The sequence below is a fragment of the Giraffa tippelskirchi genome, chromosome 13 (assembly GCF_054371585.1).
Source record: "Giraffa tippelskirchi isolate mGirTip1 chromosome 13, T2T-mGirTip1v1.2.pri, whole genome shotgun sequence".
In the NCBI taxonomy this organism is placed as follows: domain Eukaryota; kingdom Metazoa; phylum Chordata; class Mammalia; order Artiodactyla; family Giraffidae; genus Giraffa; species Giraffa tippelskirchi.
Genome location: NC_137287.1, coordinates 41,231,673 through 41,255,200, shown reverse-complemented (window position 1 = coordinate 41,255,200; position 23,528 = coordinate 41,231,673). Strand labels below are relative to the sequence as shown.

At 48.1% G+C, this 23,528-nt stretch overlaps 1 protein-coding gene and 1 long non-coding RNA gene across 4 annotated transcripts in view; one reads left to right on the top strand and one right to left on the bottom strand.

Annotated features, from left to right (window-relative positions):
- Window positions 1-6,496: 6,496 nt before the first annotated feature.
- On the bottom strand, window positions 6,497-10,174 carry LOC145532758 (uncharacterized). The gene is made up of 2 exons (XR_014073512.1): window positions 9,956-10,174; window positions 6,497-8,677 (listed from the first exon to the last, which is right to left on the bottom strand). It is a non-coding gene; the product is annotated as an uncharacterized LOC145532758 (long non-coding RNA).
- RAB11FIP3 (RAB11 family interacting protein 3) overlaps window positions 9,133-23,528 on the top strand; it is a 57,457-nt gene continuing 43,061 nt past the window's right edge. For 2 of the 3 annotated variants that reach the window (XM_081558427.1, XM_081558424.1), the window contains exon 1: window positions 9,141-10,096. In XM_081558427.1, the coding sequence (XP_081414553.1) occupies window positions 9,512-10,096 (585 nt within the window). In that variant the 5' untranslated portion in view covers window positions 9,141-9,511. Of the gene's footprint in view, window positions 10,097-23,528 lie in introns of all 3 variants that reach the window. The other variant, XM_081558425.1, reaches the window with a different exon arrangement.

The following is a 23,528-nucleotide window of genomic DNA, read 5'->3' as shown; positions in this document are numbered from 1 at the left end:
CACGGCAGCTCAGCTCCTGGAGGACGAAAGTGAGTGGCAGGCGGGTTCCGAGAGTGAGAGTGAGCCTCTCATTACTGCTAGTCAGGGTTCTTCAGAGAAAGGCAGCCAGCAGGATATATATAGATCCACAGGAGAAGATTTATTATAGGAAGTGGCTCATGTGACTGTGGGGGCTGAGAAGTCCCATGATCTGCCAACTGCGAGCTGGAGCCCCGCGAAAGCAGATGGTGTGATTCAGTCTGAGCCCGAAGGCCTAAGTACCAGGGGCCCGACGGTCTAGGGCAAAGGGTGAGGGACTTGCCCTTCCTGGACCCCTCCTGGGCTGACACTGCTGAGGGCAGGTCCTCCACATACTGAATCAACACGACTCTCTTCCAGAAATACTAGGTAACCAGCCACCTGGGTGTCCATCGGCCCCAGCAAGTGGACACAAAGTTATTTGGCGCAGTTGCACACACCGTGAGGTCTGTCCCCCGGACTTCATCATCTGCATGTGGTGGTCAGCTCACTTGTAAGAAATTGGCCTCACAGAACTGTCCTGGGGTCCAGTGGTTAAGAATCTGTCTGCCAATGCAGGAACACAGGTTCAATCCCTGGTCTGGGAAGATCCCACACACTGGCGGGCACAAGCCCCATGTGCTGCAACTACTGAAGCTGGCTCGCCCTAGAGCCCGTGCTCTTCAACAAGAGAAGCCACCACAACGAGAAGCCTGCACATCGCAACTAGAGAAAGCCCACATGCAGCAATAAAGACCAAGCACAGCCAAAAATAAATAAACTGCTAAGTAACTTTTAAAAATCCCCTACTTGAAAAGATAAAGAAATCGATTTTGCTCTTCGGTCAGTCCACCAGCCCCGGCTGTCGTCCTGCAAGTCCAGGATGGCTGCAGGGGGCGCTTGGGTCACAGGCATGCCTGGCACATGTCACTTGCTGGCTGGGCTCTGAGACAGGCTGGCAAGGAGGGCCAGGTACACATGGTGACCAGCCAACACGCGACCCAGCAGTGGCACTTGAACGTGGTGGCAACTGGCAAAGAACTAGGCTGTCCCCTTCTTTAACAATCTCTAAAATTATCTTAGAAAATGCCAGGTTCACTGAAATGAACGATCGTTTTTCATGCGTGAACCTCAGCTGCGGAGGCTGGTTTATAGGCCCCGCCCACTCGGAGTCCCCCTGCCGTGGGGTGAGCCTGTATCTTGTCTTCTCAGCACCGTACATAAAAACATCAAGCCACGGCAGAGGCTGCCCACCACCAGGGTTCAGCCTTCCAGCCCCTGCTCCATGCTGCACGCTTTGTTGAGTGAATATATGAATGACCCCAACTTGTTCACCCTTGTGTGGAGTCATGTAGGGTGTCCCCAAGGCATCGCGCCGTGAACCTCAAAATTGCCTTAAATAAGCATAGTCTCTGGGAGTCTCCCAGCTCACTCCTCCTGTTGCCGTGGTAACCTGGTAACGCACTGGCTTGCCCATGTTTTGTCTTGGGTCACCTCGAAAGGACTGGAGGCTGTGCATTGCTGGCTCTGGGTCCCTGGGTGGCATCCTCCCCACTGGTCTCTGGTGGCCCAGAGGGCCCTGTGGGACCGGCCAGGGCCAGGCCACCCGATGCAGGAGGAGACTTGAGAGGCTGAGACTGACCTCACCGGAGGCGGTGCGCCCACTAGGTGCACACTGGCCCCTTTGCCTGGTGCCCTGGCTGGGGCCAGCGTGGGCATGCCTGGCCTTCCTGAATTTCCTCTCAGCCAGAGCCATGGCCTCGCTGAGGGACGCAGGGAGAGACGCTGAGCCCTGGGCAGGGTTCTTGTGTGGGCAGACTCAGCTCACCTTGCAGTGGTCAAGCCCTCACCCGGGGCTGCGTGTCCAGGCAGGCGTCCTGCTCGCCCCAGGCTCAGCCCTGAGGCCCAGTCATGCTGCAGCCGGACAGCTGTGTCCTCTTGGGCAGGGCAGAGGGTGAGGGCTTCTCAGGCTGCGGAGAGAGTGTGGGCTCCCTCGGGCATTTCCCTCTGGGCACTGGCCAGTCTCTGCTGGACGCTAGAGGAGGAGGGGGAGATCCTGGGACCTTCCCAGACTCCGGGGGTGGGACGCTCTGCAGCTTGGGGATGAAGCTGGGGATTGGGGTCTTCCTTCTCCCTCCCCCACCTGCCCTGTGAACCCCCTCTCCCCTCGCTGCCTGTCTGCTCTTTGTCAGGCTTCCTGTGTGTGAGCTGTGACCCAGGCCCCTGCAGAGAGAGCCAGCGGTCCTTTGGTCAGACACGGGTCCCAGTTCAGGCCAGGTCTGGCTCTTGCTCAATAAAGGAGGCCAAGGGTTGATTTTGGGCTTCCCTTAGGGCTCATCTGGTAAAGAATCTGCCTGCAATAGAGGAGACCCAGGTTCGATCTCTGGGTCGGGAAGATCCCCTGGAAAAGGGAATGACTACCCATTGCAGTATTTTTTTTTTTTCCACTGCAGTATTTTTGCCTGGAGAATTCCATGGACAGAGAAGGCTGGCAGGCTACAATCCACAGGGTTGAAAAGAGTCAGACATGATTGAGCAACTAACACACACACACACACACACACACGGGTTGATTGCATCATATGAACCTGGCAGCTCCCAACACTTCTAGAAAACGCATGCAGGCATCCCATGTGGGTCGTGATTCACACCAGACACAATCACGGAGACCAATGTGCAGACCAGCGTGCTGTTGTGTGTGTGTGTGTGTGGGTGTGTGTGTGTGACTGCATGAGCCTTGGGTCCCCTTGCTGGCAAAACCCGAGAGCCAGCCGGAGACGGCAGAGGTTCCCTGCTCACTTCTCTATCCTACTCGACTCTTCTGTCCTAGATGTCTTGGGGAACCAGCTCCTTCCCTGGACCCTCCTTTTCCTTGCTCGTGCTAATCGAGCCCTTCAAGGGAGCAGCCCCTCAGATAGGATATTGCTGGATTTCATATTTACCGCTGCATTCTGGTTCAGGTCTCTGGGATCAGGCATATATTACCCTGTCAGCAAACAGAGGCTTTTCAAACTCTTTAGTCACTTATTTACTGATTGACTTGCATAATTTCCTAGGTGACACATGTAATCAATATGTGCTAAGTCGCTTCAGTCGTGTCTGACTCTTTGCGACCCCATGGACTGCAACCCACCAGGCTCCTCTGCCCATGGGATTCTCCAGGCAAGAATACTGGAGTGGGTTGCCATGCCCTCCACCAGGGCATGGAGTTCATTAATTGAAGTCCCAGAGGACAACTTTATCTCCAAATTCTGGAGTATCTGGGGGGCACCTCATTGCACGTGTACATCAGAGCATCTCGCCGAAGACAGCACTGACAGAAGTCTGCTGAAGAAGGAACAAGGAATGTCAGAAAACTGCAGAGTTAACTTTTAACTCTTCCACCGTCATGTGTAATTTGGACAATTTTTACCCCATGGGAGGAGAGTGGTAAGAATCAGATCTTCACCTCTGGAAAATGTGATCTGAGGTTAAAACAGCAAGTCCTGGATCTGCATACAACCTCTGAGTCTGGTCCTCGGCACCCCTCCCCGGACATGGGTTGGGATCCTGGCTGCAGGGGAGGTCAGAGGGTGTGGACGTGGGCACCGCAAGAACTGGAGATGCCTGTCGTCACAGGAACTGCAGAGTGAGATGTTAACATAAGGAAATCATACAAACCTCGGCTGCCTCAGGAGGAGTTACATTGTGATTTACAAACTCATGGTCTATTTTTACTCTAAGAAATGTACTTTACTAAATTTGAAAATGAGAAAAAACCCTTCCCCCCTGAATAAATATTGGTAAACATGAGTATGGACTGCACTCCCAGCTGCAGGAGCCGTGGGCAGGGTGGCTGTGATCTAGATCTAAGTCAACCCTACTCTCAGTGTGCTCACTCTGAAGGAGGAAACAGAACAGGCTCCATCTTGAAAGCAGGACTCCATCTTGGGCTGGACTGTGGACTTTGAGCTATATGCCCAGTATCTATGGAAACGACATACCAACTGGAAAACCAGGCCCCCAGAAGGAAAAGCCCCAGGGCTCTCCATCAACTAAAAGAATACCCTAATTATCTGTGTGACAGAATAGAATCATACATTCTATTATGCTTATTGGGGTATGACCACAGTTCAGTTCAGTTCAGCCGCTCAGTCGTGTCCGACTCTTTGCGACCCCATGAATTGCAGCACGCCAGGCCTCTCTGTCCATCACCAACTCCCAGAGTCTACCCAAACCCATGTTCATCGAGTCGGTGATGCCATCCAACCATCTCATCCTCTGTCGTCCCCTTCTCCCGCCCCCAATCCTACCCAGCATTACGGTCTTTTCCAATGAGTCAACTCTTCGCATGAGGTGGCCAAAGTATTGGAGTTTCAGGTTCAACATCAGACCTTCCAATGAACACCCAGGATTGATCTCCTTTAGGATGGATTGATTGGATCTCCTTGCAGTCCAAGGGACACTCAAGAGTCTTCTCCAACACCACAGTTCAAAAGCATCAATTCTGCGGCGCTCAGCTTTCTTCACCGTCCAACTCTCACATCCATACATGACCACAAGCCTATTGATAATTGTCCACTGTTAACTACCTAGGCTTAAGGCTTATGATCACAGGTTAACTTTGATTGTATCTTTCTTTTTCCTTTGTTCAGACTAGTTTCAAGGAATTTGGGGAGGTGGGTTTAGGCACGTATGCTTAGGGTATATAAGGTTTTCACAAAAAACTGGTCGGGGTCCTTGGCTAAGAAGAGACTCTTCCTTGGGCCCGCCGGTGTAATAAACTGCACTCCACTATCTGCATTGTCCTTCTGAGTGAGTTTGTTTCCCGGAATGTGTGGCTACAACAACTCCATACAAAATGCTTATGTCGTTTTCAAAATCATAGATTGAAAATATCTGGCCAGCAGTTTTTGTTTGTAGCTTGATTGAGATATAATCAGCATTCGACAGATTGCACATGAGTGACAAGCAGAGTTTGGTGAGCTCAGATAGCCCACGTCCCTGAACCACAATCAAGAGGACAAACACGCCGGGCGCCTGCAAAGCCTCTACTCCAACTCCTTGGAAAGCCCCTCACCTCTGTGCCCCTCACCCCAGGTTACCAAGCCAGGATGGTGGCTCAGGCCAGGAGGGTGAGGCCAGCCTCTTCTGTGGGAGAAGGTGGGGCAGGCGGCAGGGGCGTGGGCCACAGCCAAGTTCAGAACCCTTTCCGGTGGTGCCCAGGGGCAGGCTGTTTGGTGGCCCTGCTCCTCCCTTGCTCTGACCCCATCATGGGTCTGGAGCAAGTCCCTTCTTCCTCCGGAACAGACCTCTGCCCTCTCCTGCTGGCATCACCAGGGCCACCCTCAGGCCTCCTTGGGGCACTGGGATCATCCCTGGCCAGCGCAGATGCTTGCCCTTGACCTTGGGATAGCTCCTCCTGGACTTGGAGCTCCGTGAAAACGGAGCCAGGCCGCCAGAAGGGGGCGCTTTCAGGCACATACCACTCAACAGCACAGATCCCACTATCTGCCACTGTTTTACTACCCAGCAGCAGGAAGCAACAGTTTCTCTTCCTTCAGCAACAGTCCAGCCAATGAGAGCTTGTCACAACTCAGCCAGTGAAAAGCCACTGCACTCTGAACCCCCAGTTCCGCCAATGGACACTTTGTTTACAATAGCCTCTTCCAAATCCTTCTCCTCTATAAAAGCAGTTCCTCGCCTTTGCTGGCCATAGGTGCATGTCTCTAATTATAAATCTTTGCTGCTTCTGAGTAACCCATTTTGCTGGTAAAATAGCCAGCTTTTTAATTGTTTTAGGTTAACACTGGCATCGTGATCTTAGACTTCCCAGACTGCAGAATTGTGAAAACTAAATGTGTTTTTTAACCACTCAGGATATGGCATTTAGTCATAGCAGCAGGAGCAGACTAAGACACCAATCTATGATGTGTCTTTTGTCAAACAGAAAGCTAAGTTTTTAAAATTAATTTTTACTACGGTATCATTTACATACAGTAAAATTCATTCTTTGTAGTGTACAGTTCTCTGAATTTTGACAAACACTTTCAGTTATAGAACCACCATTACAATCAAGGTATGAAACAGTTCCTTCACTCCAACTAATTTCCCTTTCCCCCAGCCCTGCTCAATCTGATTTGTGTTCCTTTACTTTTGGAAAGTTTAAAGTTTAATGTATTTAACTTCAAATCATTCTCTTTGTTTGTAATTTTTACTCGTACGTAAGAAACGTTCCTGCTCCAAGATCATAAAGGTATTTTTCAAAGTCTTCTAAAGCTTTTAAAGTTTTGATTTTTTTTTTCTTTTTCTGGCCACACCTTGTGGCTAGCAGGATCTTAGATCCCCGACCAGGGTTCGAACCTGCACCCTTGGCAGGGGTAAGTCCTGACCACTGGACTGCCAGGTGATTCCCTCACTTTCCACTTTTATGTCTTTGATTTCTCTAATTGTTTTTTGTATCCGATGTCACTTGGGGATCTAGTTGTAAGGTTTCTGTACAGACAACTGGCACCAGCTATAGAAAAGTCGATCTTTTCTTTATTATTAGCAAAGTCACCAAGGATAAAAATACTGGGTTTGACTACTAAAAAAGATTTATGTCTAATCTTCTCCAACAGAGGTCACAAAGGGGTCACAAGCAGGGAGAAGATATTTGCAATATCAAAAACTGATGAGAGATTTCCCTAAAGAAAAAGTCAGAGAACCCAAAAGAAAAACAAGCAAGTGCTACAAGTAGGCAGTTCACAGACCCTAGTTGGTCAGTAAACATAGCAAGAAATGCTCCACCATGCTAGCATTCAGCTAAATTCAAATAAGACAAGATGAGATGCCATTTTAAGTTCATCAGACTAGCAAAAATGGGGGAAACATATGTAATGTCTACTGTAATTTTTGTGTGTTTCCTCTTGTGTTTTTTTAGATGTGCATTAAGTAAGAGATATTTGTGAGCAGATTTAGCCTTGCCTGACATCCCCTACCCTGCTGCTGTCAGTGGCCAACTCTCACCCGGGCAGTGGAGAGGCCCTTCCCCAGGGGAGAACTGTGCATTCTTCCATTGAGGCTTCCTGACCTACTTTCCCTTTGCTCCCCTGTCAACAGTTCTGTGCTAGCAATCTGCTAGTCACCCTGCTGGTCTTCTTTTTCCCATCTTTCTCCACAGGTCAAAGGTCACCATGGAATAAGGATCAAGGAGACCCATTTGCTTGAGAGTTCCAAAAGATAAGTGTTTATCCCAGGTACCTTTCAAAAAGAAGGACTCATAGAGGGAGGTTTTCACAGTCACTCAGACATAAATGCCAACAGATGTGGGCCACACCCTCCCCACCCTCTCCCTTCCTCTTCTGTGTACCTGTTACATGGCTAAATCAAAATGTGCATGGGGTGGGCGTGGAGGAGCAGGTCAAAACGGCAGCAGGGGCTGCTTCCCTCAAGCTGGTTCATTTCATATTGAATGTTAGAGATGGAAGATGTCTACGTGGATGCTGGAGGTCCAAATGACTGACCAGGCACTTGTCACCTTTAATGTTCCAAGGACAGAGTCTCTTGAAGTGGTCCAAGCAGGAAGGTGTGTGTTCTCCATGCTGGGCTTCTGTTTGGGTACATCGGCCAGCCAAGGCATGCAGATTTTTCAGGAACTGGCACAGCAGCAAGAGAGCTGTTTCCTTGGGGGTGCAGCCCTTGCCTCATTTCACCTCCCCCATGCTAACATCCTTATTTAGAAAAGTTGACACATCACTATAACTACCTTTAAAAGCTGTATCTGGCCAAAGGCATCAGTCCAATTTCAGATTCTCGCCAAAACTGGAGATGCTTTTTTTTCTGACTGTGCTGAGTTTTTGTTGCAATGCACGGACTCTGCCTTGTTGCATGCAGGCTATTTCCAGCTGCAGTGAGCGGGGACTACTCTCTAGTTGCGGTGCCCGGGGTTCTCATTGTGATGGCTTCTCTTGTTTCAGAGCAGGGGCTCTAGGGAGGGTGGGCTTTAGTAGCTGTGGCTCCAGGACTCAGTAATTGCAGTTCATGGGCTCCAGAGCAGTGGGCTCTGTAGTTGCGGCACAAGGGCTTAGCTGCTCCATGGCATGAGTGATCTTAGTTCTTGAATCAGCGATTGAACTCGTGTTCCCTACATTGGCAGGTGGATTTTTAACCACCGGACCGTCAGGGAAGTCCCTGGAGGTGATTTTTTTTCCTTTGAGTGCTGTATCTTCCTCATGAAAGCATAGAGCTCGTATAAGAAACTAATATAGTTTTGGGGTTGGGGGTATTCCTTCACCCTTCTTTTCCCAATGCCAGCCTCACAAACACTGGGGCCACATGCCCTGGGATTTTGTCATGGCAGATGACTCAGTTAACCAACACAGCGCTCCTCACAGTACGCCTGGAAGCAGGCTCAGTCTCCTTTGGTTCTCGCCAAAGCTGCTTATGAACACAGTAGGGGCAGTGCGTTCCCATAGCATCTCATTACGGGCTCCAAATGGAGCCTGTAATGCTACGTGCACCTCGCCTGGGACCTGGCGGCTTACGGGCTCCCATCTGCACGTCCCCACTTACATGCCTGCTGCAAGGTGCCTGTGTTGCTGTCTGGCGCGCTGTGTCCCCACTGACGAAAGTGACATCTAGAGAAACAGATGTTAGTTGTCAAAGACTGCCGCAGCGCTTGGGAGGCCTGACAGTACACTGGCCACGAACACTGGATAGCCTGTGGGGGAAAAAAAAAAACTTGCCACAGATTTTAAAAAGGTCTCAGTGTTTGGCCACGCGTTCCTTCGGTCACTACGGATGGGCCGCGTTTCCAAGGCCCTTCCATACTCAGGCGGGTTGTCTCTGCGCAGCAGACGTCTGCTGGGGGCCCCACGTGCACGTCCCCCGCCCCTTCAGGATCGCGTTTGTTGAGTGTCGTGGGGGCGCTTTACGCCGGCAGCACTCAGTCCCTCCGCCCCGCGCGTGGGTCGGTGACGTCACGCCCGGGTCCGCAGCCTGCAAGCACTCTCACCTCCGGGAACCCACCCGAGGGTAAGGGACACCGGCCTCCTTTCTCCGCGGGAGCCTGCCTTTATACCTGGCCGGCGAGGGGCGGGGCCAGCCGGCGGCGCGACGGGCAGACGTCAGGCCGGCGCGGGGCGGGGCGAGGGCGGAGGCGTGCGCTCCGGTACCTCAGTCGCTTCCTCGGCGTCGTCCTCATCGTTCGCGGCCTCAGGGCTCTCCTCCTCAGGGTCTCCCTCCGCGGCGTCCCGCGCCTCAGAGTCCCGTCCCGCCCTGCTCTTCGACCTCCCTCGGCCACCCGCCGCCGCCATGGGCCCGCGCCCGCCGCGCCGCCGGGCCCAGGACAGCTGAGGTGCGGCGCGAAGATGGGCGAGGGCGGAGCAGGGCCCGAGAGCCAGCCGGAGCAGCCCGGGCGCCCCGCGCGCGCCCGCCCGCGCCGCCGCGGGGATGCCCGCGCCCGCCGCCGCGCCCTGAGCGCCTTTGTTTGCCGCCCGCGCCGCCCGCAGCACCACTGGCCTCGGGGGGCCGCGCCGCGGCTGGGGGCGCGCCCATGAAGATGGAGCCGGGCCGGCCGGCCTCCCCCGCGGGCGGCCCGGGCCCCGACCCGGAGCCTGGCGGACCCGGCGCGCCGTCCGCCCCCTCCCGGAGCCCGGGGCTCGGCCCGCAGGACCCCGCGGCCGGCGTGGATGTTGGGCGATCTCTGGGATGGGAGCGGCGGCCGCAGCACGCGGGCGAGGAGCCCGAGCCCGACCCCGACTCCGACCCTGACCTGGCGCTGCCGGAGCTCGGCCCGCTTTTTTCCTGGACGATGGAGCCGGAAGGTGACGGCCCCGCGCACAGCGCCTCAGTCCGCGCGCAGGACTTCAGCCGCAGCCATCACCTGAGGGGTGAGGTCGACTTCTTCCCCTCCTTCGCGGCGCCCGAGGTGGGCGATCCTGCCCTGGAGCTGGGTCCCGGGGACCCAGACGGGCCCTCTGACTTTAACCAGACTCACCCCCTAACGAGCGAGTCTGCGGGGTGTCTGGAGGACAGCCCCCGCCTCCGAGCCGTGTTCGATGCCCTGGACGGGGATGGGGACGGCTTCGTGCGCATCGAGGACTTCGTCCAGTTCGCCACCGTCTACGGGGCAGAGCAGGTAACTCGCCGCGTAAGGGCCAGGACCGCGCGTTGGTCGCGGAGTGCAGTGGAGGCTAGGGGTACCGCTTCTCGTCTGATTCACTGCTTCTCCCCTCACCTCTAGCTGAATTCGCTGAAGCACATCTTCCCCCTTTAAAGAGGTTTTATTCCGGGGAGTCAGTTTCTTTCCCTGCTATCCCAAGCCATACAGCTGGATCTTTCCTAAATTGAGGGTAGCTCCTGGCCTGGGGGCATGTCCCCTGTCTGCTGCATAGCAGTTCCCCCCCCCCCCGCCCCCCGGATGGACAGGTGCCAGCAGGTCTCCCAACTGAGAGCCCAAGTTTGATTTGGTCGAAGTAATTCACTCTTGTCTGCAAAGGCCAGGCTGCACTTGGCTGCTTAAGATCATATTAATAGTCTATTTTGAGCACAGTTACTTTCTGTCTGTGGTTGGCTTGTATTCTAGGTAGGTTCCTTGTTTGGGAGACAGTGAACGCTGAAAATGTTCACTTCCTCACCTTCTGTGCGGAAGGGAGAGGGATGAACCATAGAGCACTGTGGTGAATACAGACTCCACAGAACTCCTCCAGGTCCACCTCCACTCTTGTAGGACAGATGAGGTGCTGGGCAGGTGAGGGAATGCACAGGGCAGGGGGTCCCGTGCCACTCCCAGGGCTGTGGCTGCTCTGGGAGAAGGTGAGCCTCAAGGTCCAGGCCTTATCCCATCTCAGCGCTTATGAAAGTTCAGGTGGAGACAACAGCGTGGCTGTGTGTGTCCTGCTGTTAACCCAGATGGACATCACACAGGTTACAGGTGTTCTTTTAAATACATTGTTCAGTGATGAGACATTCCAAAAGGCTGTTCTGTTACTGTTTGTATTTAATTGACTTTTCATACATGTGAATATTTGTGAAGTGGGCGTTGAGGTACATGTGAGATTCATATGCATGTTTAGCCAAGAGGTAAAATTGACACCCTGGTATGTATGGTGTCCGCCAGAACATTAAGAACTTTCATACAGGATCTCTGTGCCCCTTGAGTATTCATGGTGTCCATTGAGCAGTCATGTAAAGAACTGGGTTATCCTGCGTCAGGGCTCCTTGCTGAGTTTTCAGTCTGGGCGTGTCCATATGGGTATCCTGAATGTTGACCACTTGGTCAATGTGATGCTTCTGTGTAGCTCTGGTTTGAAGACATTGCCCAGGACAGGTCTCCCATCTCTTAGTCTAATGGGCAGAGAGAGAGACGTGCCCATTAGACCCTCTGTAAGTCTAATGAGAGAGATTAGCCTGGATTGTGATCGCTGGACAGTGTCCTATATGGCTCACATGGGTTGTGATCAATGGTTCAGATGTTTTGATGCTTTTCTTTGTTGCCCCCCCAGCTGGAGAGCACCTTGGGCATCCTCAGTTGTTTTTCACTGGAACAATGTGTCTTCTCTCCAAACATACGCTTCCTCATCACACCCATCAAGCATGTTAGGGAATTGGCACATTTGTTCTTCTTTACCATACTCTGACTTTGATGCAGTGCTTTATGGCTCATATGAGGCTCATTTGTGTCTTCCCTGGGTCATCAGCGTTTCTCTGAGGTGGTCATACGTGAAAGAGATTCATCCCACAGTGAGAAACTGGAGACCCATAAAAGTTAAGTAACTTTCCAAGGCCTCACAGATTGTCAGTGTTGGAGCAGGGACTGGGTCTTCTGCTCATGACATTTAGATGGCTCCCGAGTTCTTAGGTTTGGTGGCCCTCAACTTTTATCCCACAAAGTTTCATCTTACTGACTTACATAAAATCATTTTCATTTGGGAACCACCTTTTGTTGTGACATTCTTATTGATCACAGTGGGAAAAATTTTGGGTTGCTATTTGGAGCTGAGTTTTTTCTAAATATTATTCAGAGTAGAGCTGAGTTGACATTCTTTGCTCTGGGAGCTCCTGGTGGAATCTTGAGTTTAGGGATGAGTCCAGGATGACTCATGACTTGGTGGGAGTGGGTGAGTGAGGGAGGTCTGCTGTGGCATCGCCTCCTCCGTCTGCTTCCAAGACTGCTGGGAAAGAAGCAGAGTTGGATGTGATCTGAGTACCGGACTTGGACGAGCTTCCTGGGATGGTGGAGGGCAGCTCTTGTGTAGAAGCAGATAATTAACAGGGTAGTGAAAGGCTGATTTTTGTGTGTGTAAGCTTTGCTAGCCTTTATTGTGACTCAGACTTCCTTTTCCTTGTCTAGTGTCAGAATACGTTATAGAGGAGCAAAAAGAAGAAATAGTCTTTGATAGTGAAGTACTTTAGAGAAAAGTGAAGAATTCTACCTCGATAAATATTTTTAATTTTTAAAAATGGAAAGTCTTGGACATACCTAAGAATAGAGAAAAGTCTGGTGAAACCGTCTACCTGCCCCCAAGCCATCGCTCAGTGTCCGAAGTCCTGGTTCACTTGTAAACTCCCTGTTCCCCACCCCCAGATTACTTTTGAAACACATACCTGACATATCATGTCACCCATAAATATTTCAATGTATATCTCTAGAAGATAATTCTTTTTAAAACATTCATAATTTTTTTAAACTGTAGGAACACACAGCAATAAAGACCATAAGTATTTATACTTTCTACCTTGAGATTTCAAAACAGAGTGCACGAGACTCTTAGGCTGGTCACATTACTGTCCTTGATGATAGCAACTTGATTATTGTCAAATTGTCAAAGGTAGCACTTGCAGTATCTTTTATGTAATCTGTTTATTAAGGAAATGTTTTGAATTATTTAAGTGGATTATCTGAATTTTTAATAGCAGTTCCCATGTATAATACAGACGTCTTTTGTGTCCCTCTCTCTTGAGCGATGTCATGGGGTATTTGGTTCTCATTACCTCATCTGGTGATAGATCAGGTGTGGTATAATATAACACAGTGTTGGCAGGAATCGAAAGGAGAAAGAGCTACAGCAGCATTTTCTGGTTGTGTATTCTTGACCAGGAATTTATAGTCAGATGTGCCCAGGCACTGGTTGACAAGTTGCAAGGGCTTATCTTTAAGGCCTCGACCATCTCTGAAGATGCCTCGTGGATGTGACCCTTTCATGATGAAGGACAAATGCTTTTGTAGTTATCACCAACTTATCATAAAGCAGAAATTATAAAATAAACTGCTGTAAAATAAGAGTACTGTGAGAAACGATTGGTTTCTTTCAGTGTTATCTTTCAAAGAAATTCATTATAATAGTAAAGGTTATTTTCACAGGATAGCACTCACTTGGGCATTGAAACAATCTAGGGTCCTTTCCAGAGAGCTCCGCACACTGGAGCAGGAATGCCCTTCAGTAACCTTGTGGGCCCTGCCTGTGCTCCTCAGTACAGAGGCTGCTGGAGGTGGTGTCTATGCACAGGCGTCTCCCTGCTGTTCATTCCTTTCAGTCCTCCACTGGTGGGCATGTGGAACTCCCTGAGGACATTTGGCCACACCTTTCAGTTGTTTCGCTGTCCTTTCCAGTCCTAGGCTTGGATTTGCGTGTGTGTGAGAATGAGCATGTGTGCATGAGCAGGTGCACGTGGGAGCTGATGGTGTGTGTGTGTCTGGCCCTGTGTGTTGGAGGAATTGCTAAAAGGCAGATGATGTTCCTTTCTGTGCTTGGATAACAGGCAATTTCATTAGGGTCTTACAAAATTTTTATGTTATAAGAGTAACATGCTTATTGTTTCTAAAAACTGGAAAATACAGAGTGATATAAAATCCAAACCAAAGAATGACCAGCAATCCCACTAGCCTGAGAAAAACACCATCAGCATTTTAGTGCATTTCCTTTCAGACTGATTTGTGCACATGCACACATACACACGCAACTGTATAGAAGTACACAACTGAGATCCTATTGGGGAGAAGCTAAATTATTTCTTATAGATATTCATTGTTTAAAAATATGAAACTAAGACCAATAAGCAAAATATAAAAATAGGAATCACCTATAATCCCACCATCCAGAGATAACTCCTTAAATATTTAATATGTAAATCAAAATATATGTAGTGATGCTTCATTGTCCAAAATGGTATATTCCATGTCTGTTGTTCTGAACCTGCCTTTTGACCTGGTTTTTAAAATTGAAGATCTCAGATATATACATTTGTCTTTAGTAGGGGAGGTGGGGTGGGAATGGATCCAGGACTCCCTCACGTGGATATCAAAATCCACAGATGCTTCTAGTCCCTTGTATATAATGATGTGGTATTTGCATATAACCTATACACATCCTCCCATATACTTTATTATTTTTTTGTTTTATAATTTTTAATTGAAGTATAGTTGACTTACAGTGTTCTTTTTGTTAATTTTTTGTTTGTTTTTGTTTTGTTTTGTAATTTTTTCCTCCCAGGTACTTTAAATCATCTGTTTTACTTATAATATTTAACTCAACGTAAATGCTGCATAAACGTTGTAAATAAAATGTGAATGCTATGTAAATAGTTGATAGCAGGTGGCAAATTCATGTTTTGCTTTTTGGAAATTTCTGGATTCCCCCCCCCCCCGAAAGTGTTTGATCCTCAGTTGGTTGAATCCGTGGCTGTGGAACACACTGACATGGAGGGCCAGCTATGCTTTAATGGAGCCTAAGTCTTGCTTGTTCCCAGGGAGATTCAGAGTCATGTGTGGCATTTTTCCAGTGTAGGCTCTTACATGTAGGAAGAGTTATATTCCATGTGGACTACACTGACCAGGTTGTAAAGGGCACAAGTTATGGGTTGCATCCTTTTCAAACACTTATTTCACTTAAGTTCTGGATACAGGGTCTAAACATTAATTGTAATTGAAATATCAGATAGAAGAGTTGGGTACCCACTGAAGACTGTTCAGTGGCCCTTAGAAGTACTTTTATGATAATTGCAGTCTCCACAGCCTAGGTTATCACCTTCTGATATAAGTGAAGAGTCGTATATAAATGGATTATATGTGTATCATGATTTTAACTGTAAAAGTTATCCATGAGAAAAAATGTCTTTAAGGAAATATTAAAAAATTATGTTTTCATCGTGTTGAGTGTGTGTTGGGAAGTGGGGTGGTTTTATTTGAAGTATTGGCCAACTTTTCTATTGTTACGTATTTCAGTTATTTTTAAAAGTAGTGCCTGTACTCATACCATGAATTTCAAACAGTGTAGAAAAGAATCTAGTAAAGAAATTTCATTCTCATATTTAGAAATAAAAATGTAAATAAACCCTAAAGACAAAATATTTGCCTGTTTACTTTGACTCCGTTACGATTTTAGATTCACAAACAAAATCTAAACAAACTCAGATTTTCTAGTAAACTTAAAAACTTTATGGGACATTGAGCATGTTCAGACGCTTATTGAAGATGCATTGTTAAGTTTTGTTGATATTTGGAGAAATACATATTAGAACACAGCTATGATCTTGAAGATTGGCACTGAGCTTTCATCAACTTGTGATGCGAGTAACCAGGAACTTCCTGGGAAAAGAACTGCACTGATTGCATTGTTAGTTCTGGAAGTTTTTGAGACTAGTCGACCCCGTATACATGCATTGGTTCCATGTCATGGTTAGGGAGGAAAAGAAATTTCTTCAGCAGGTACAGTTTTGTTTCTCTGTCTAAATGTTTAATACTTGTTTTTGAAAAGTTGGTACTAATATTACTCTGGTTACATGAACTTAAAAGACACTTACTCCTTGGAAGGAAGGTTATGACCAACCTAGACAGCATATTAAAAAGCAGAGACATTACTTTGCCAACAAAGGTCTGTCTAGTCAAGGCTATGGTTTTTCCAGTGGTCATGTATGGATGTGAGAGTTGGACGGTGAAGAAAGCTGAGCGCTGAAGAATTGATGCTTTTGAACTGTGGTGTTGGAGAAGACTCTTGAGAGTCCCTTGGACTGCAAGAAGATCCAACCAGTCCATCCTAAAGGAGATCAGTCCTGGTTGTTCATTGAAAGGACTGATGTTGAAGCTGAAACTCCAATACTTTGGCCACCTCATGCGAAGAGTTGACTCATTGGAAAAGACCCTAATGCTGGGAAGGATTGGGGGCAGGAGGAGAAGGGGACAACAGAGGGTGAGATGGTTGGATGGCATCACCAACTCGATGGACATGGATTTGGGTAGGCTCCGGGAGTTGGTGATGGACAGGGAGGCCTGGCGTGCTGCGATTCATGGGGTCGCAAAGAGTCGGACACGACTGAGCAACTGAACTGAACTGAACTGACAATCTCATGGTGGTGTATTTTTCTCTGTTTCAAACCCAGCTCTAACGATAAGCCGGTGTCCTGTCTGTGCCAATCAGTCACCTGTCCCGGCTGCAGCAGGCCTGGAGTAGCCTGCTTCCTGCAAGGACATATTGTGGGCAAGGTGTCCTGGATAGATGCTCTAAATATGAGACAAACCGGAGGGCCGATAGCATTTTAGTGATACTAGCTGTAAACACAGGAAGCACTGTCACTCTGCATTATTTTAAGCCCTTTTACACACCGTCTGTATGTTGATCACTTGGGATTTCTAAAATTACAGGTATTTTTAGCTCTTTTCTTGAAGTCTCAGCTATTTTTCTAATGGCCCGTGTCTTCAGAAGGATTTAAGGATATACAGCTCTTATAATTCTAGTTTGTTAAATAATCTGCTTTGCTTTTTCTTCTGTTAGATAATTTCTTTAAAAACTTGGACAAAAAGCTTTAGAGCCTTCTATCCCCACAGGTAAATAAATAGTCCTTCTGTGGCCAGAGCGCGCTTGCCCGTTCATGTCCCTGGAGCGAGGGCTCCACAGTGTGGGGAACTCACCAGTGGTGTTGCTGTCAAGGACTTTCATGATTCATTGTTCTTTTTTATTTCACACACTTTATTCTGAATTTTCTTGAAACAAGTCTAACCAGGTTAAAACTGAAAACTCCAGTTACGAATGATGTTCTGGCACCTGTTGGTTGAGCCTGTTCGTGGTGGTTTATTTGTTGGTACCAGAGGCATTGCTCAGAACTGTAAAGATGTTTACTGGTGTAAATCACTGGGTCAGTAAGCAGAACAGTGGCTTAGTACCTACAGTACCTATGGGTATTTTTAGTGGCTTAGTACCTCAGTACCTACGGGTATTTTTCTCACTGTCACTAGAAATCCGGGGGCATTTATAAATCTTGTTTAGATTAAGCTTCCTGCCAGTGAACTGATTAATCATATATAGTTTATTTTTTAATTTTATGATTTATTGAAATTTAAAAAATTTATTGAAGTATAGTTGATTTACAGTGTTAATTTATTCTGTACAGCAAGATGACTCAGTAGTTATATATATATTTATATACACACACATATACATATGTATATATACATACACACGTGTGTGTGCTCAGTCACTCAGTTGTGTCTGACACTTTGCAACTCCATGGACTGCAGCCCGCCAGGCTCCTCTGTCCATGGAGTTTTCCAGGAAAGAATACTAGAGTGGGCTGCCATTTCCTCCTCCAGGAGATCTTCCTGACCTAGGGATTGAACCACTGTCTCCTGCATTGGCAGGCAGATTCTTTACCACTGAGCCACCTGGGAAGCCATTCATACGCACACACACACAATCTTACACATATGTTCTTTTTTATGTTCTTTTCCATTATGGTTTGTCACAGGATATTGAATATAGTTCCCCTGTGCTATAAATAGGGCCTTGTTTATATATTTATAAAGTGAAATGTAATTTTAGTTTAATTCATAGATTGCTTGAGCCGCAGTAAAAGTACGACTCTACACTAATGAGAGAGATTAGCATTTCCTTTGAAAGCCTACTAAAGTACCTGTAAATCCTTCAGCCAGTTTGGGTATTTTTCTCACTTGATGAATGGAGGAGAGACCTGAGCTGAGGATGTCTGGGCTCCTGGCTCTGGCTGAGCTGATGGCTGGCTCTGCCAGGCCCCTGGTGGACCCCTAACCACACCTACGCAGGAGTGCGGTCTTCGTCTGGGAGAAGCGGGAGGAGGCACAGCCGGCCCAGGGCACCCCTCTGCCCCAGTGTGCTGGGGTGGAAGCTCTCGATAAGATCTCAAAACTCTTGGGACTTCCCTGGGGTCCAGTGGTTAAGACTCTGCCTTCCATTGCAGGGGCTGTGGGTTCCATCCCTGGTTGAGGAGCCACATGCCACATTCTTCTGGGCCAGAAAACCAAAGTGTAAAACAGAAACAGTGTTGTACCAAGTTCAATGAGGACTTTACGAGTGGTCCACACATGGGAGGGGGGTTCAAGAGGGAGGGGCCGCATGCATACATGTGGCTGATTCATGTTGATATATGTGTTAGAAACTAATGTAATATTGTGAAGCAATTATCCTCCAGTTAAAATTAAATAAATTTATTTTTTAAAAAGTGGCCTGCACATGCATGCAAATCTTAAAAACTCGTAAAAGTCAAGGGGAAATGAGACCAAAAACGATAGAAAAATGAATAAAAGACATGAAGACATTCATAGAATATATACAAATGGCCCTCAAATATATGAGAAGATGCTTAGCTTCACATATGATAGAAGAAATGAAAATTAAAATTGCCAGGGCAGTTTCTCACTTTTGGCAAATATGTGAAGCTTGAGCACATCTTGTGAGGCCCTCAGAAAGCAGGCACCCTCTAGTATAGCTGTGGGGGTGCAGGGTGGCCCAGTCCTCATGTGGGGAGCTAGGCAGTGTCCGTGTGCACGCTTGTCCTCCACGGCACAGTCCCACTTCCTGTCATTTACCCTGAACGTGTGCCTCCGCAGATGGCAAAACACCAGATGCACAGGGTGGTTCACTGCAGCACTATCTGTGGTGTAAAATGGAAACAACCAAAAGGTCCATCCAGGATGAGTGAGCCAAGGTACATCCCCTTAGTAGAGAACTGCGCAACTGCAAAAATAAAAGAGGAAGATTCCTGTGAACTGCTGGAGTTATTTCTCAGATACATTAAGTGAAAAAAAGTACAAATTAATATGCATAATATGGGGCTTCCCTGGGGGCTCAGTGGTGAAGAATCCGCCTGCCAGTGCAGAATATGTGTGTTCAACCCCAATCCTGGAAGATCCCACGTGTGGAGGAGCAGCTAAGCCTGTGCACCACAACTCCTGAGCCTGCACTCCACAGCAAGAGAAGCCACCACATTGAGAAGCCCTCGGTTTTTTAAAGAATGTGTATGTATGTGCTTCTCTTTGCAGAAAGAAACATAGAAAGGATAGACTAGAAGCTAATTAAAATAACTTATCCAAGTAGGTGTGGGCAGGGGGTGAGGGATCTGGGTGGGACTGAAACTTATCTGAGTATGCCTTTTTATATAATTCTGACTTTCTGAGTCATAACAAATATTCAACATCTTGAAAAAATACAACAGCATTGATAGAAAAAAGAAAGAATAATTGAATTTAAATGGAAGCAAATGAACCTAGAAGTATCAGTATATTGAATTATTATTAATAACATAACCACTTAGGGATGTGTAATTCCAGTCACACACAGTAATACTCTGTATTCCTTTAGTGGGATATAGTCAGAAGAAAAAAAGAATGACAGAGAAACATACTACAAATTAGGTTAGTTGTTGACAGGCTGGGTTAGTTCTGAATTGACTCTGGTCATGTTTTAGGATGGAGCAAGTGAGCGCTTGTCCTGGTGTTGGGAACCAGGGTTTTCTGGGAGAAAGGAGGTGAAACGTGGTGGGAAAGAGGTGAGGAAGGACTGATGTCTGGGGATCCGGATTGGAGGCATCAGTGTGAATGCGTGGTGAACACACACTCCTGAGAGGGCCTGGGGCAGTGACACACCAGGAGAACTGAGTACGTCTGCTCCCTAGACCCTGGCTGCTAAACACCATTTTTCACTAAAGGGATCTGGGATCCTTGGAGAAATGAAGTATTCCAGATTCTGGGCAGGGGAAATTCAGTGTGAGGCTGGATTATCTTGTACCAGAAACCAAGGAAGTGATCAAAAATTGATGGGGACGTGTCAAAAAAAGAGTAGCCTGAACGGGTTCCTAATGGACAGATCTGGGCATTTTGAGCACAGAAAAGAATGACAATAATGGATACAGTGAATTTAGGGAGTCCACGGCACAGTGAGTGAAAGTCAGTCACAGGGGTGCTCCAGAGAGGTGCAGTGGGGCTTCTTATGGACACCTCCCAGTTCAGGTAGAGGCTGGAAGATTAGACATTCACCAAGGGAACAGCCAGTTCAGGCAAGATCACCAGTGGTTGTCAGAAAACATCGTGTGAGCAATTGGCTGGTGGGGGGAGGGTAGATCCTCACAGACTGAAGTGTCTTTGCAGCGACAACTGTTGCAGCGACGACTGCTCACCGAGGGAAGAAAGTTCTTTACACTGGAGAAGTCCAGCCCCTCTGCCTTGAGCAGGCAGTCAAACTCAGACCCCCTTAGACTGTGTGCCCTTCGTGGGACCAGTGAGAGGGACAGCATTCTTGCCAAAAATGTTCGTATTGAGTCAAGTAATGAGAAAGAATCAGGCCCATACTATAGGGCATCTACATGACAGCTGCTTATGCTACAGTCAGTCTTGTTTGACTCTTTACGACCCCGTGGCTTGTAGCCCACCAGGCTCCTCTGTCCATGTGATTCTCCAGCCAAGAATACTGGAGTGAGTTGTCATTCCCTTCTCCAGGGGATCTTTCCGACCCAGGGATTGAACCCATGTCTCTTGTGTCTCCTGAATTACAGGTGGATTCTTTACCATCTGCGCCAACAGGGAAGCCCACAGGACAGCTGCCTGGACCCTTCAAATGTCAGTGTTCTAGACAAGATGTCCTAAACAGGGAAAACTGGGTTGGAGAAGACTAAGGGATCATGACCATAAAGCCTGTTGTTGACTGCATGCTGGAGTAAAAGAAAATAAAAACACAAAGGCCATTATTGGGACGATTGGGAAAGTTTGAGTCTAGATGGAACACTTGCTGCTGCTGCTGCTGCTAAGTCACTTCAGTCGTGCCCAACTCTGTGTGACCCCATAGACAGCAGCCCACCAGGCTCCCCCGTCCCTGGGATTCTCCAGGCAAGAACACTGGAGTGGGTTGCCATCTCCTTCTCCAATGCATGAAAGTGAAAAGTGAAAGTGAAGTCGCTCAGTCGTGTCCGACCCTCAGTGACCCCATGGACTGCAGCCTACCAGGCTCCTCTGTCCATGGGATTTTCCAGGCAAGAGTACTGGAGTGGGGTGAACACTTGCTAGTAACTGTTCAATTCCTTGGGGTCATAATAGTGTTGAAATTGTGGGGGAGGAGGGTCCCTGTTCCCAGGAGGTACAGCGGAAATGATCAGGCGGGTATCTGGATGTCTGGCGCCACAGGAAGAGCACAGGTGTGTAGAAAGAGACGTAGAAAAAAAAAAAAAAAAAGACGTAGAGCAACCGTGAGAAGATGCCAGTCACTGCTGACTCTGGGGAGGGCCGTGCAGGTGTTACTTGAACTTTTTCAACAAGCTCTGCGTATTGCAAACTAAAAAGGAAAAATACAGCATAGGAAGTTCATTGATGATAATCTACACTTTATCTTGTAGGAAAGTTAGATTGTGTGGCTTTCACCAATCCTCAAAACAAGCAACAAAAAGAAACAAAAAACTCCTGAATTCCCAAACAAGTGGAAGGAACATTACACCTACACAGACAGGTTTTCCTTTTTACTGACTCAACATTCTTGCATTTGTTGGCCCATTGAGTATGCGGGGTATCAAATGACACGTTTCTTTGACATAGTGGTTGAAATGGGAAATTAAGGGACTTCCCTGGGGGTTTGCACGCCCACTGCAGGGGCCCGGGGTTCGATCCCTGTTTGGGGAGCTAAGATCTTATCTGCTGCACCTGAGAGTTTGAATGCCAGGACTAAAAGATTTTGCATGTGGCAACAAAGACCTGACGCAGCCAAGTAAATTAAAAGAAAGAAATGGAAAACTAAAATTCCTTTTAAACCAGGAATAGCTATATGATAAACCGCAAATATATACATGTGTGTGCCTGGTTGCTCGGTCATGTCTGACTCTTTGCAACCAGATGGGCTATGGCCTTCGAGGCTCCTGTCTATAGAGTCCTCCAGGCAAGAATACTGGAGTGGCTTGCTATTTCTTCTTCCAGGGGATCTTCCTGATCCAGGTACTGAACCTGCATCGCCTGCACTGGCAGGTGAGTTCTCACTGCGGCGCCACCTGGGAAGCTCCGTATATGTGTTTGGCTGTGGTGGGTCTTGGTTGCAGCACGCGGGGGCTCCTCATGCTGGTGTATGGGCGGAGCATGGCTGTGGAGCATGCAGGCTTCAGTTGTTGCAACACGCAGGCTTAGTTGCCTCATCAGGGATCAGACCCACGTCCCCAACACTGGAAGGTGGATTCTGAGCCACTGGAGCACCAGGGAAGTTCCCCATATTCTTATTTATCAAGAGATTCTGCTCCCCAAAGGGACGCGAACATCTTGTTCACCCACAGGCTCCCTCAGAGAGGGCCCCTTCCGCGGCCTAGTGACAGTGCTCCAGTGGGGCCAACCCATGTTTGAACACCTGTGTGGAAGGAGCTTAGAGATGCTCAGGGACCCAAAAATAACTTCCTGTTTTGGGGTGGTTTTATGTATTTTCTACTTTGTGTTTTGTCTTGTTATGGAAATGGCTGGGTGCTGCTGTGGAGCACATGTGTACACACGACGGGACTTGTGCTTGGCGGTCCTGAGCCTCGTTCAGTGTGGGTTTAGGTATCAACACAGTGCAGCGAAATGGACTTGTGTGGGGCTGGTCTAAGCCACAGAGTTGCCTGTTCTCATTGCTGGCGGTGTAGGAAGCCTTGAAAGGTGGTACAGTGTGTGTTGTGACCTTATGTGATGGTCGGGAGTCTCCGTGTGTGTGTGTGTGTGTGTGTGTGTGTGTGTGTGTAGGTTGTTGACGCCTTAGACCACTGATGCATCAGTTGTCTCAGCCCCCTGCGTGTTATTCAGTGTTAGTACCAAAGAGCCTTTGTTTGTATGGGTTGTTTTTATTGGTCTTTGCTGTATTAGAAAGTGAACCTAAAAAAAAAGTGTCTTTTTATTAATTCATTAAAAAACAATCCATTACATGTTTGCATTAGTGACATATTTTGGAAAAAAGACTGCCTTCTAAAATAGAGGAGTGGCATTGTTTAACATTGTGGCAAGTCACCTGAATGTCTGGCTTGATTGAAGAGAGCTGGTTTCTTTAATATCTGCTTCTGCAAGCTGTCTGTCATGTCATGTAGCTGCTGGAAAACTCCACGGCCCATTTGGGAGAAAGTGCGAGGGGAGAAGGGAAGGGACGTCCCAGAGTGTTGAGACTGCCTCTCGTCTTGCAGGCCTCCCTTCTCAGACCCTGGGGTCCCGCGGCCTCTGGACCACTGGCTGAGAACAGCTGTCTCACCTGTGCTCCTGAAGTGGCCGTGTTGTGGCCTGATGGCAGGGTTTACACGCTCAGCGTCACCGGTAGGTCTGGTGGACCTGGGCTGCC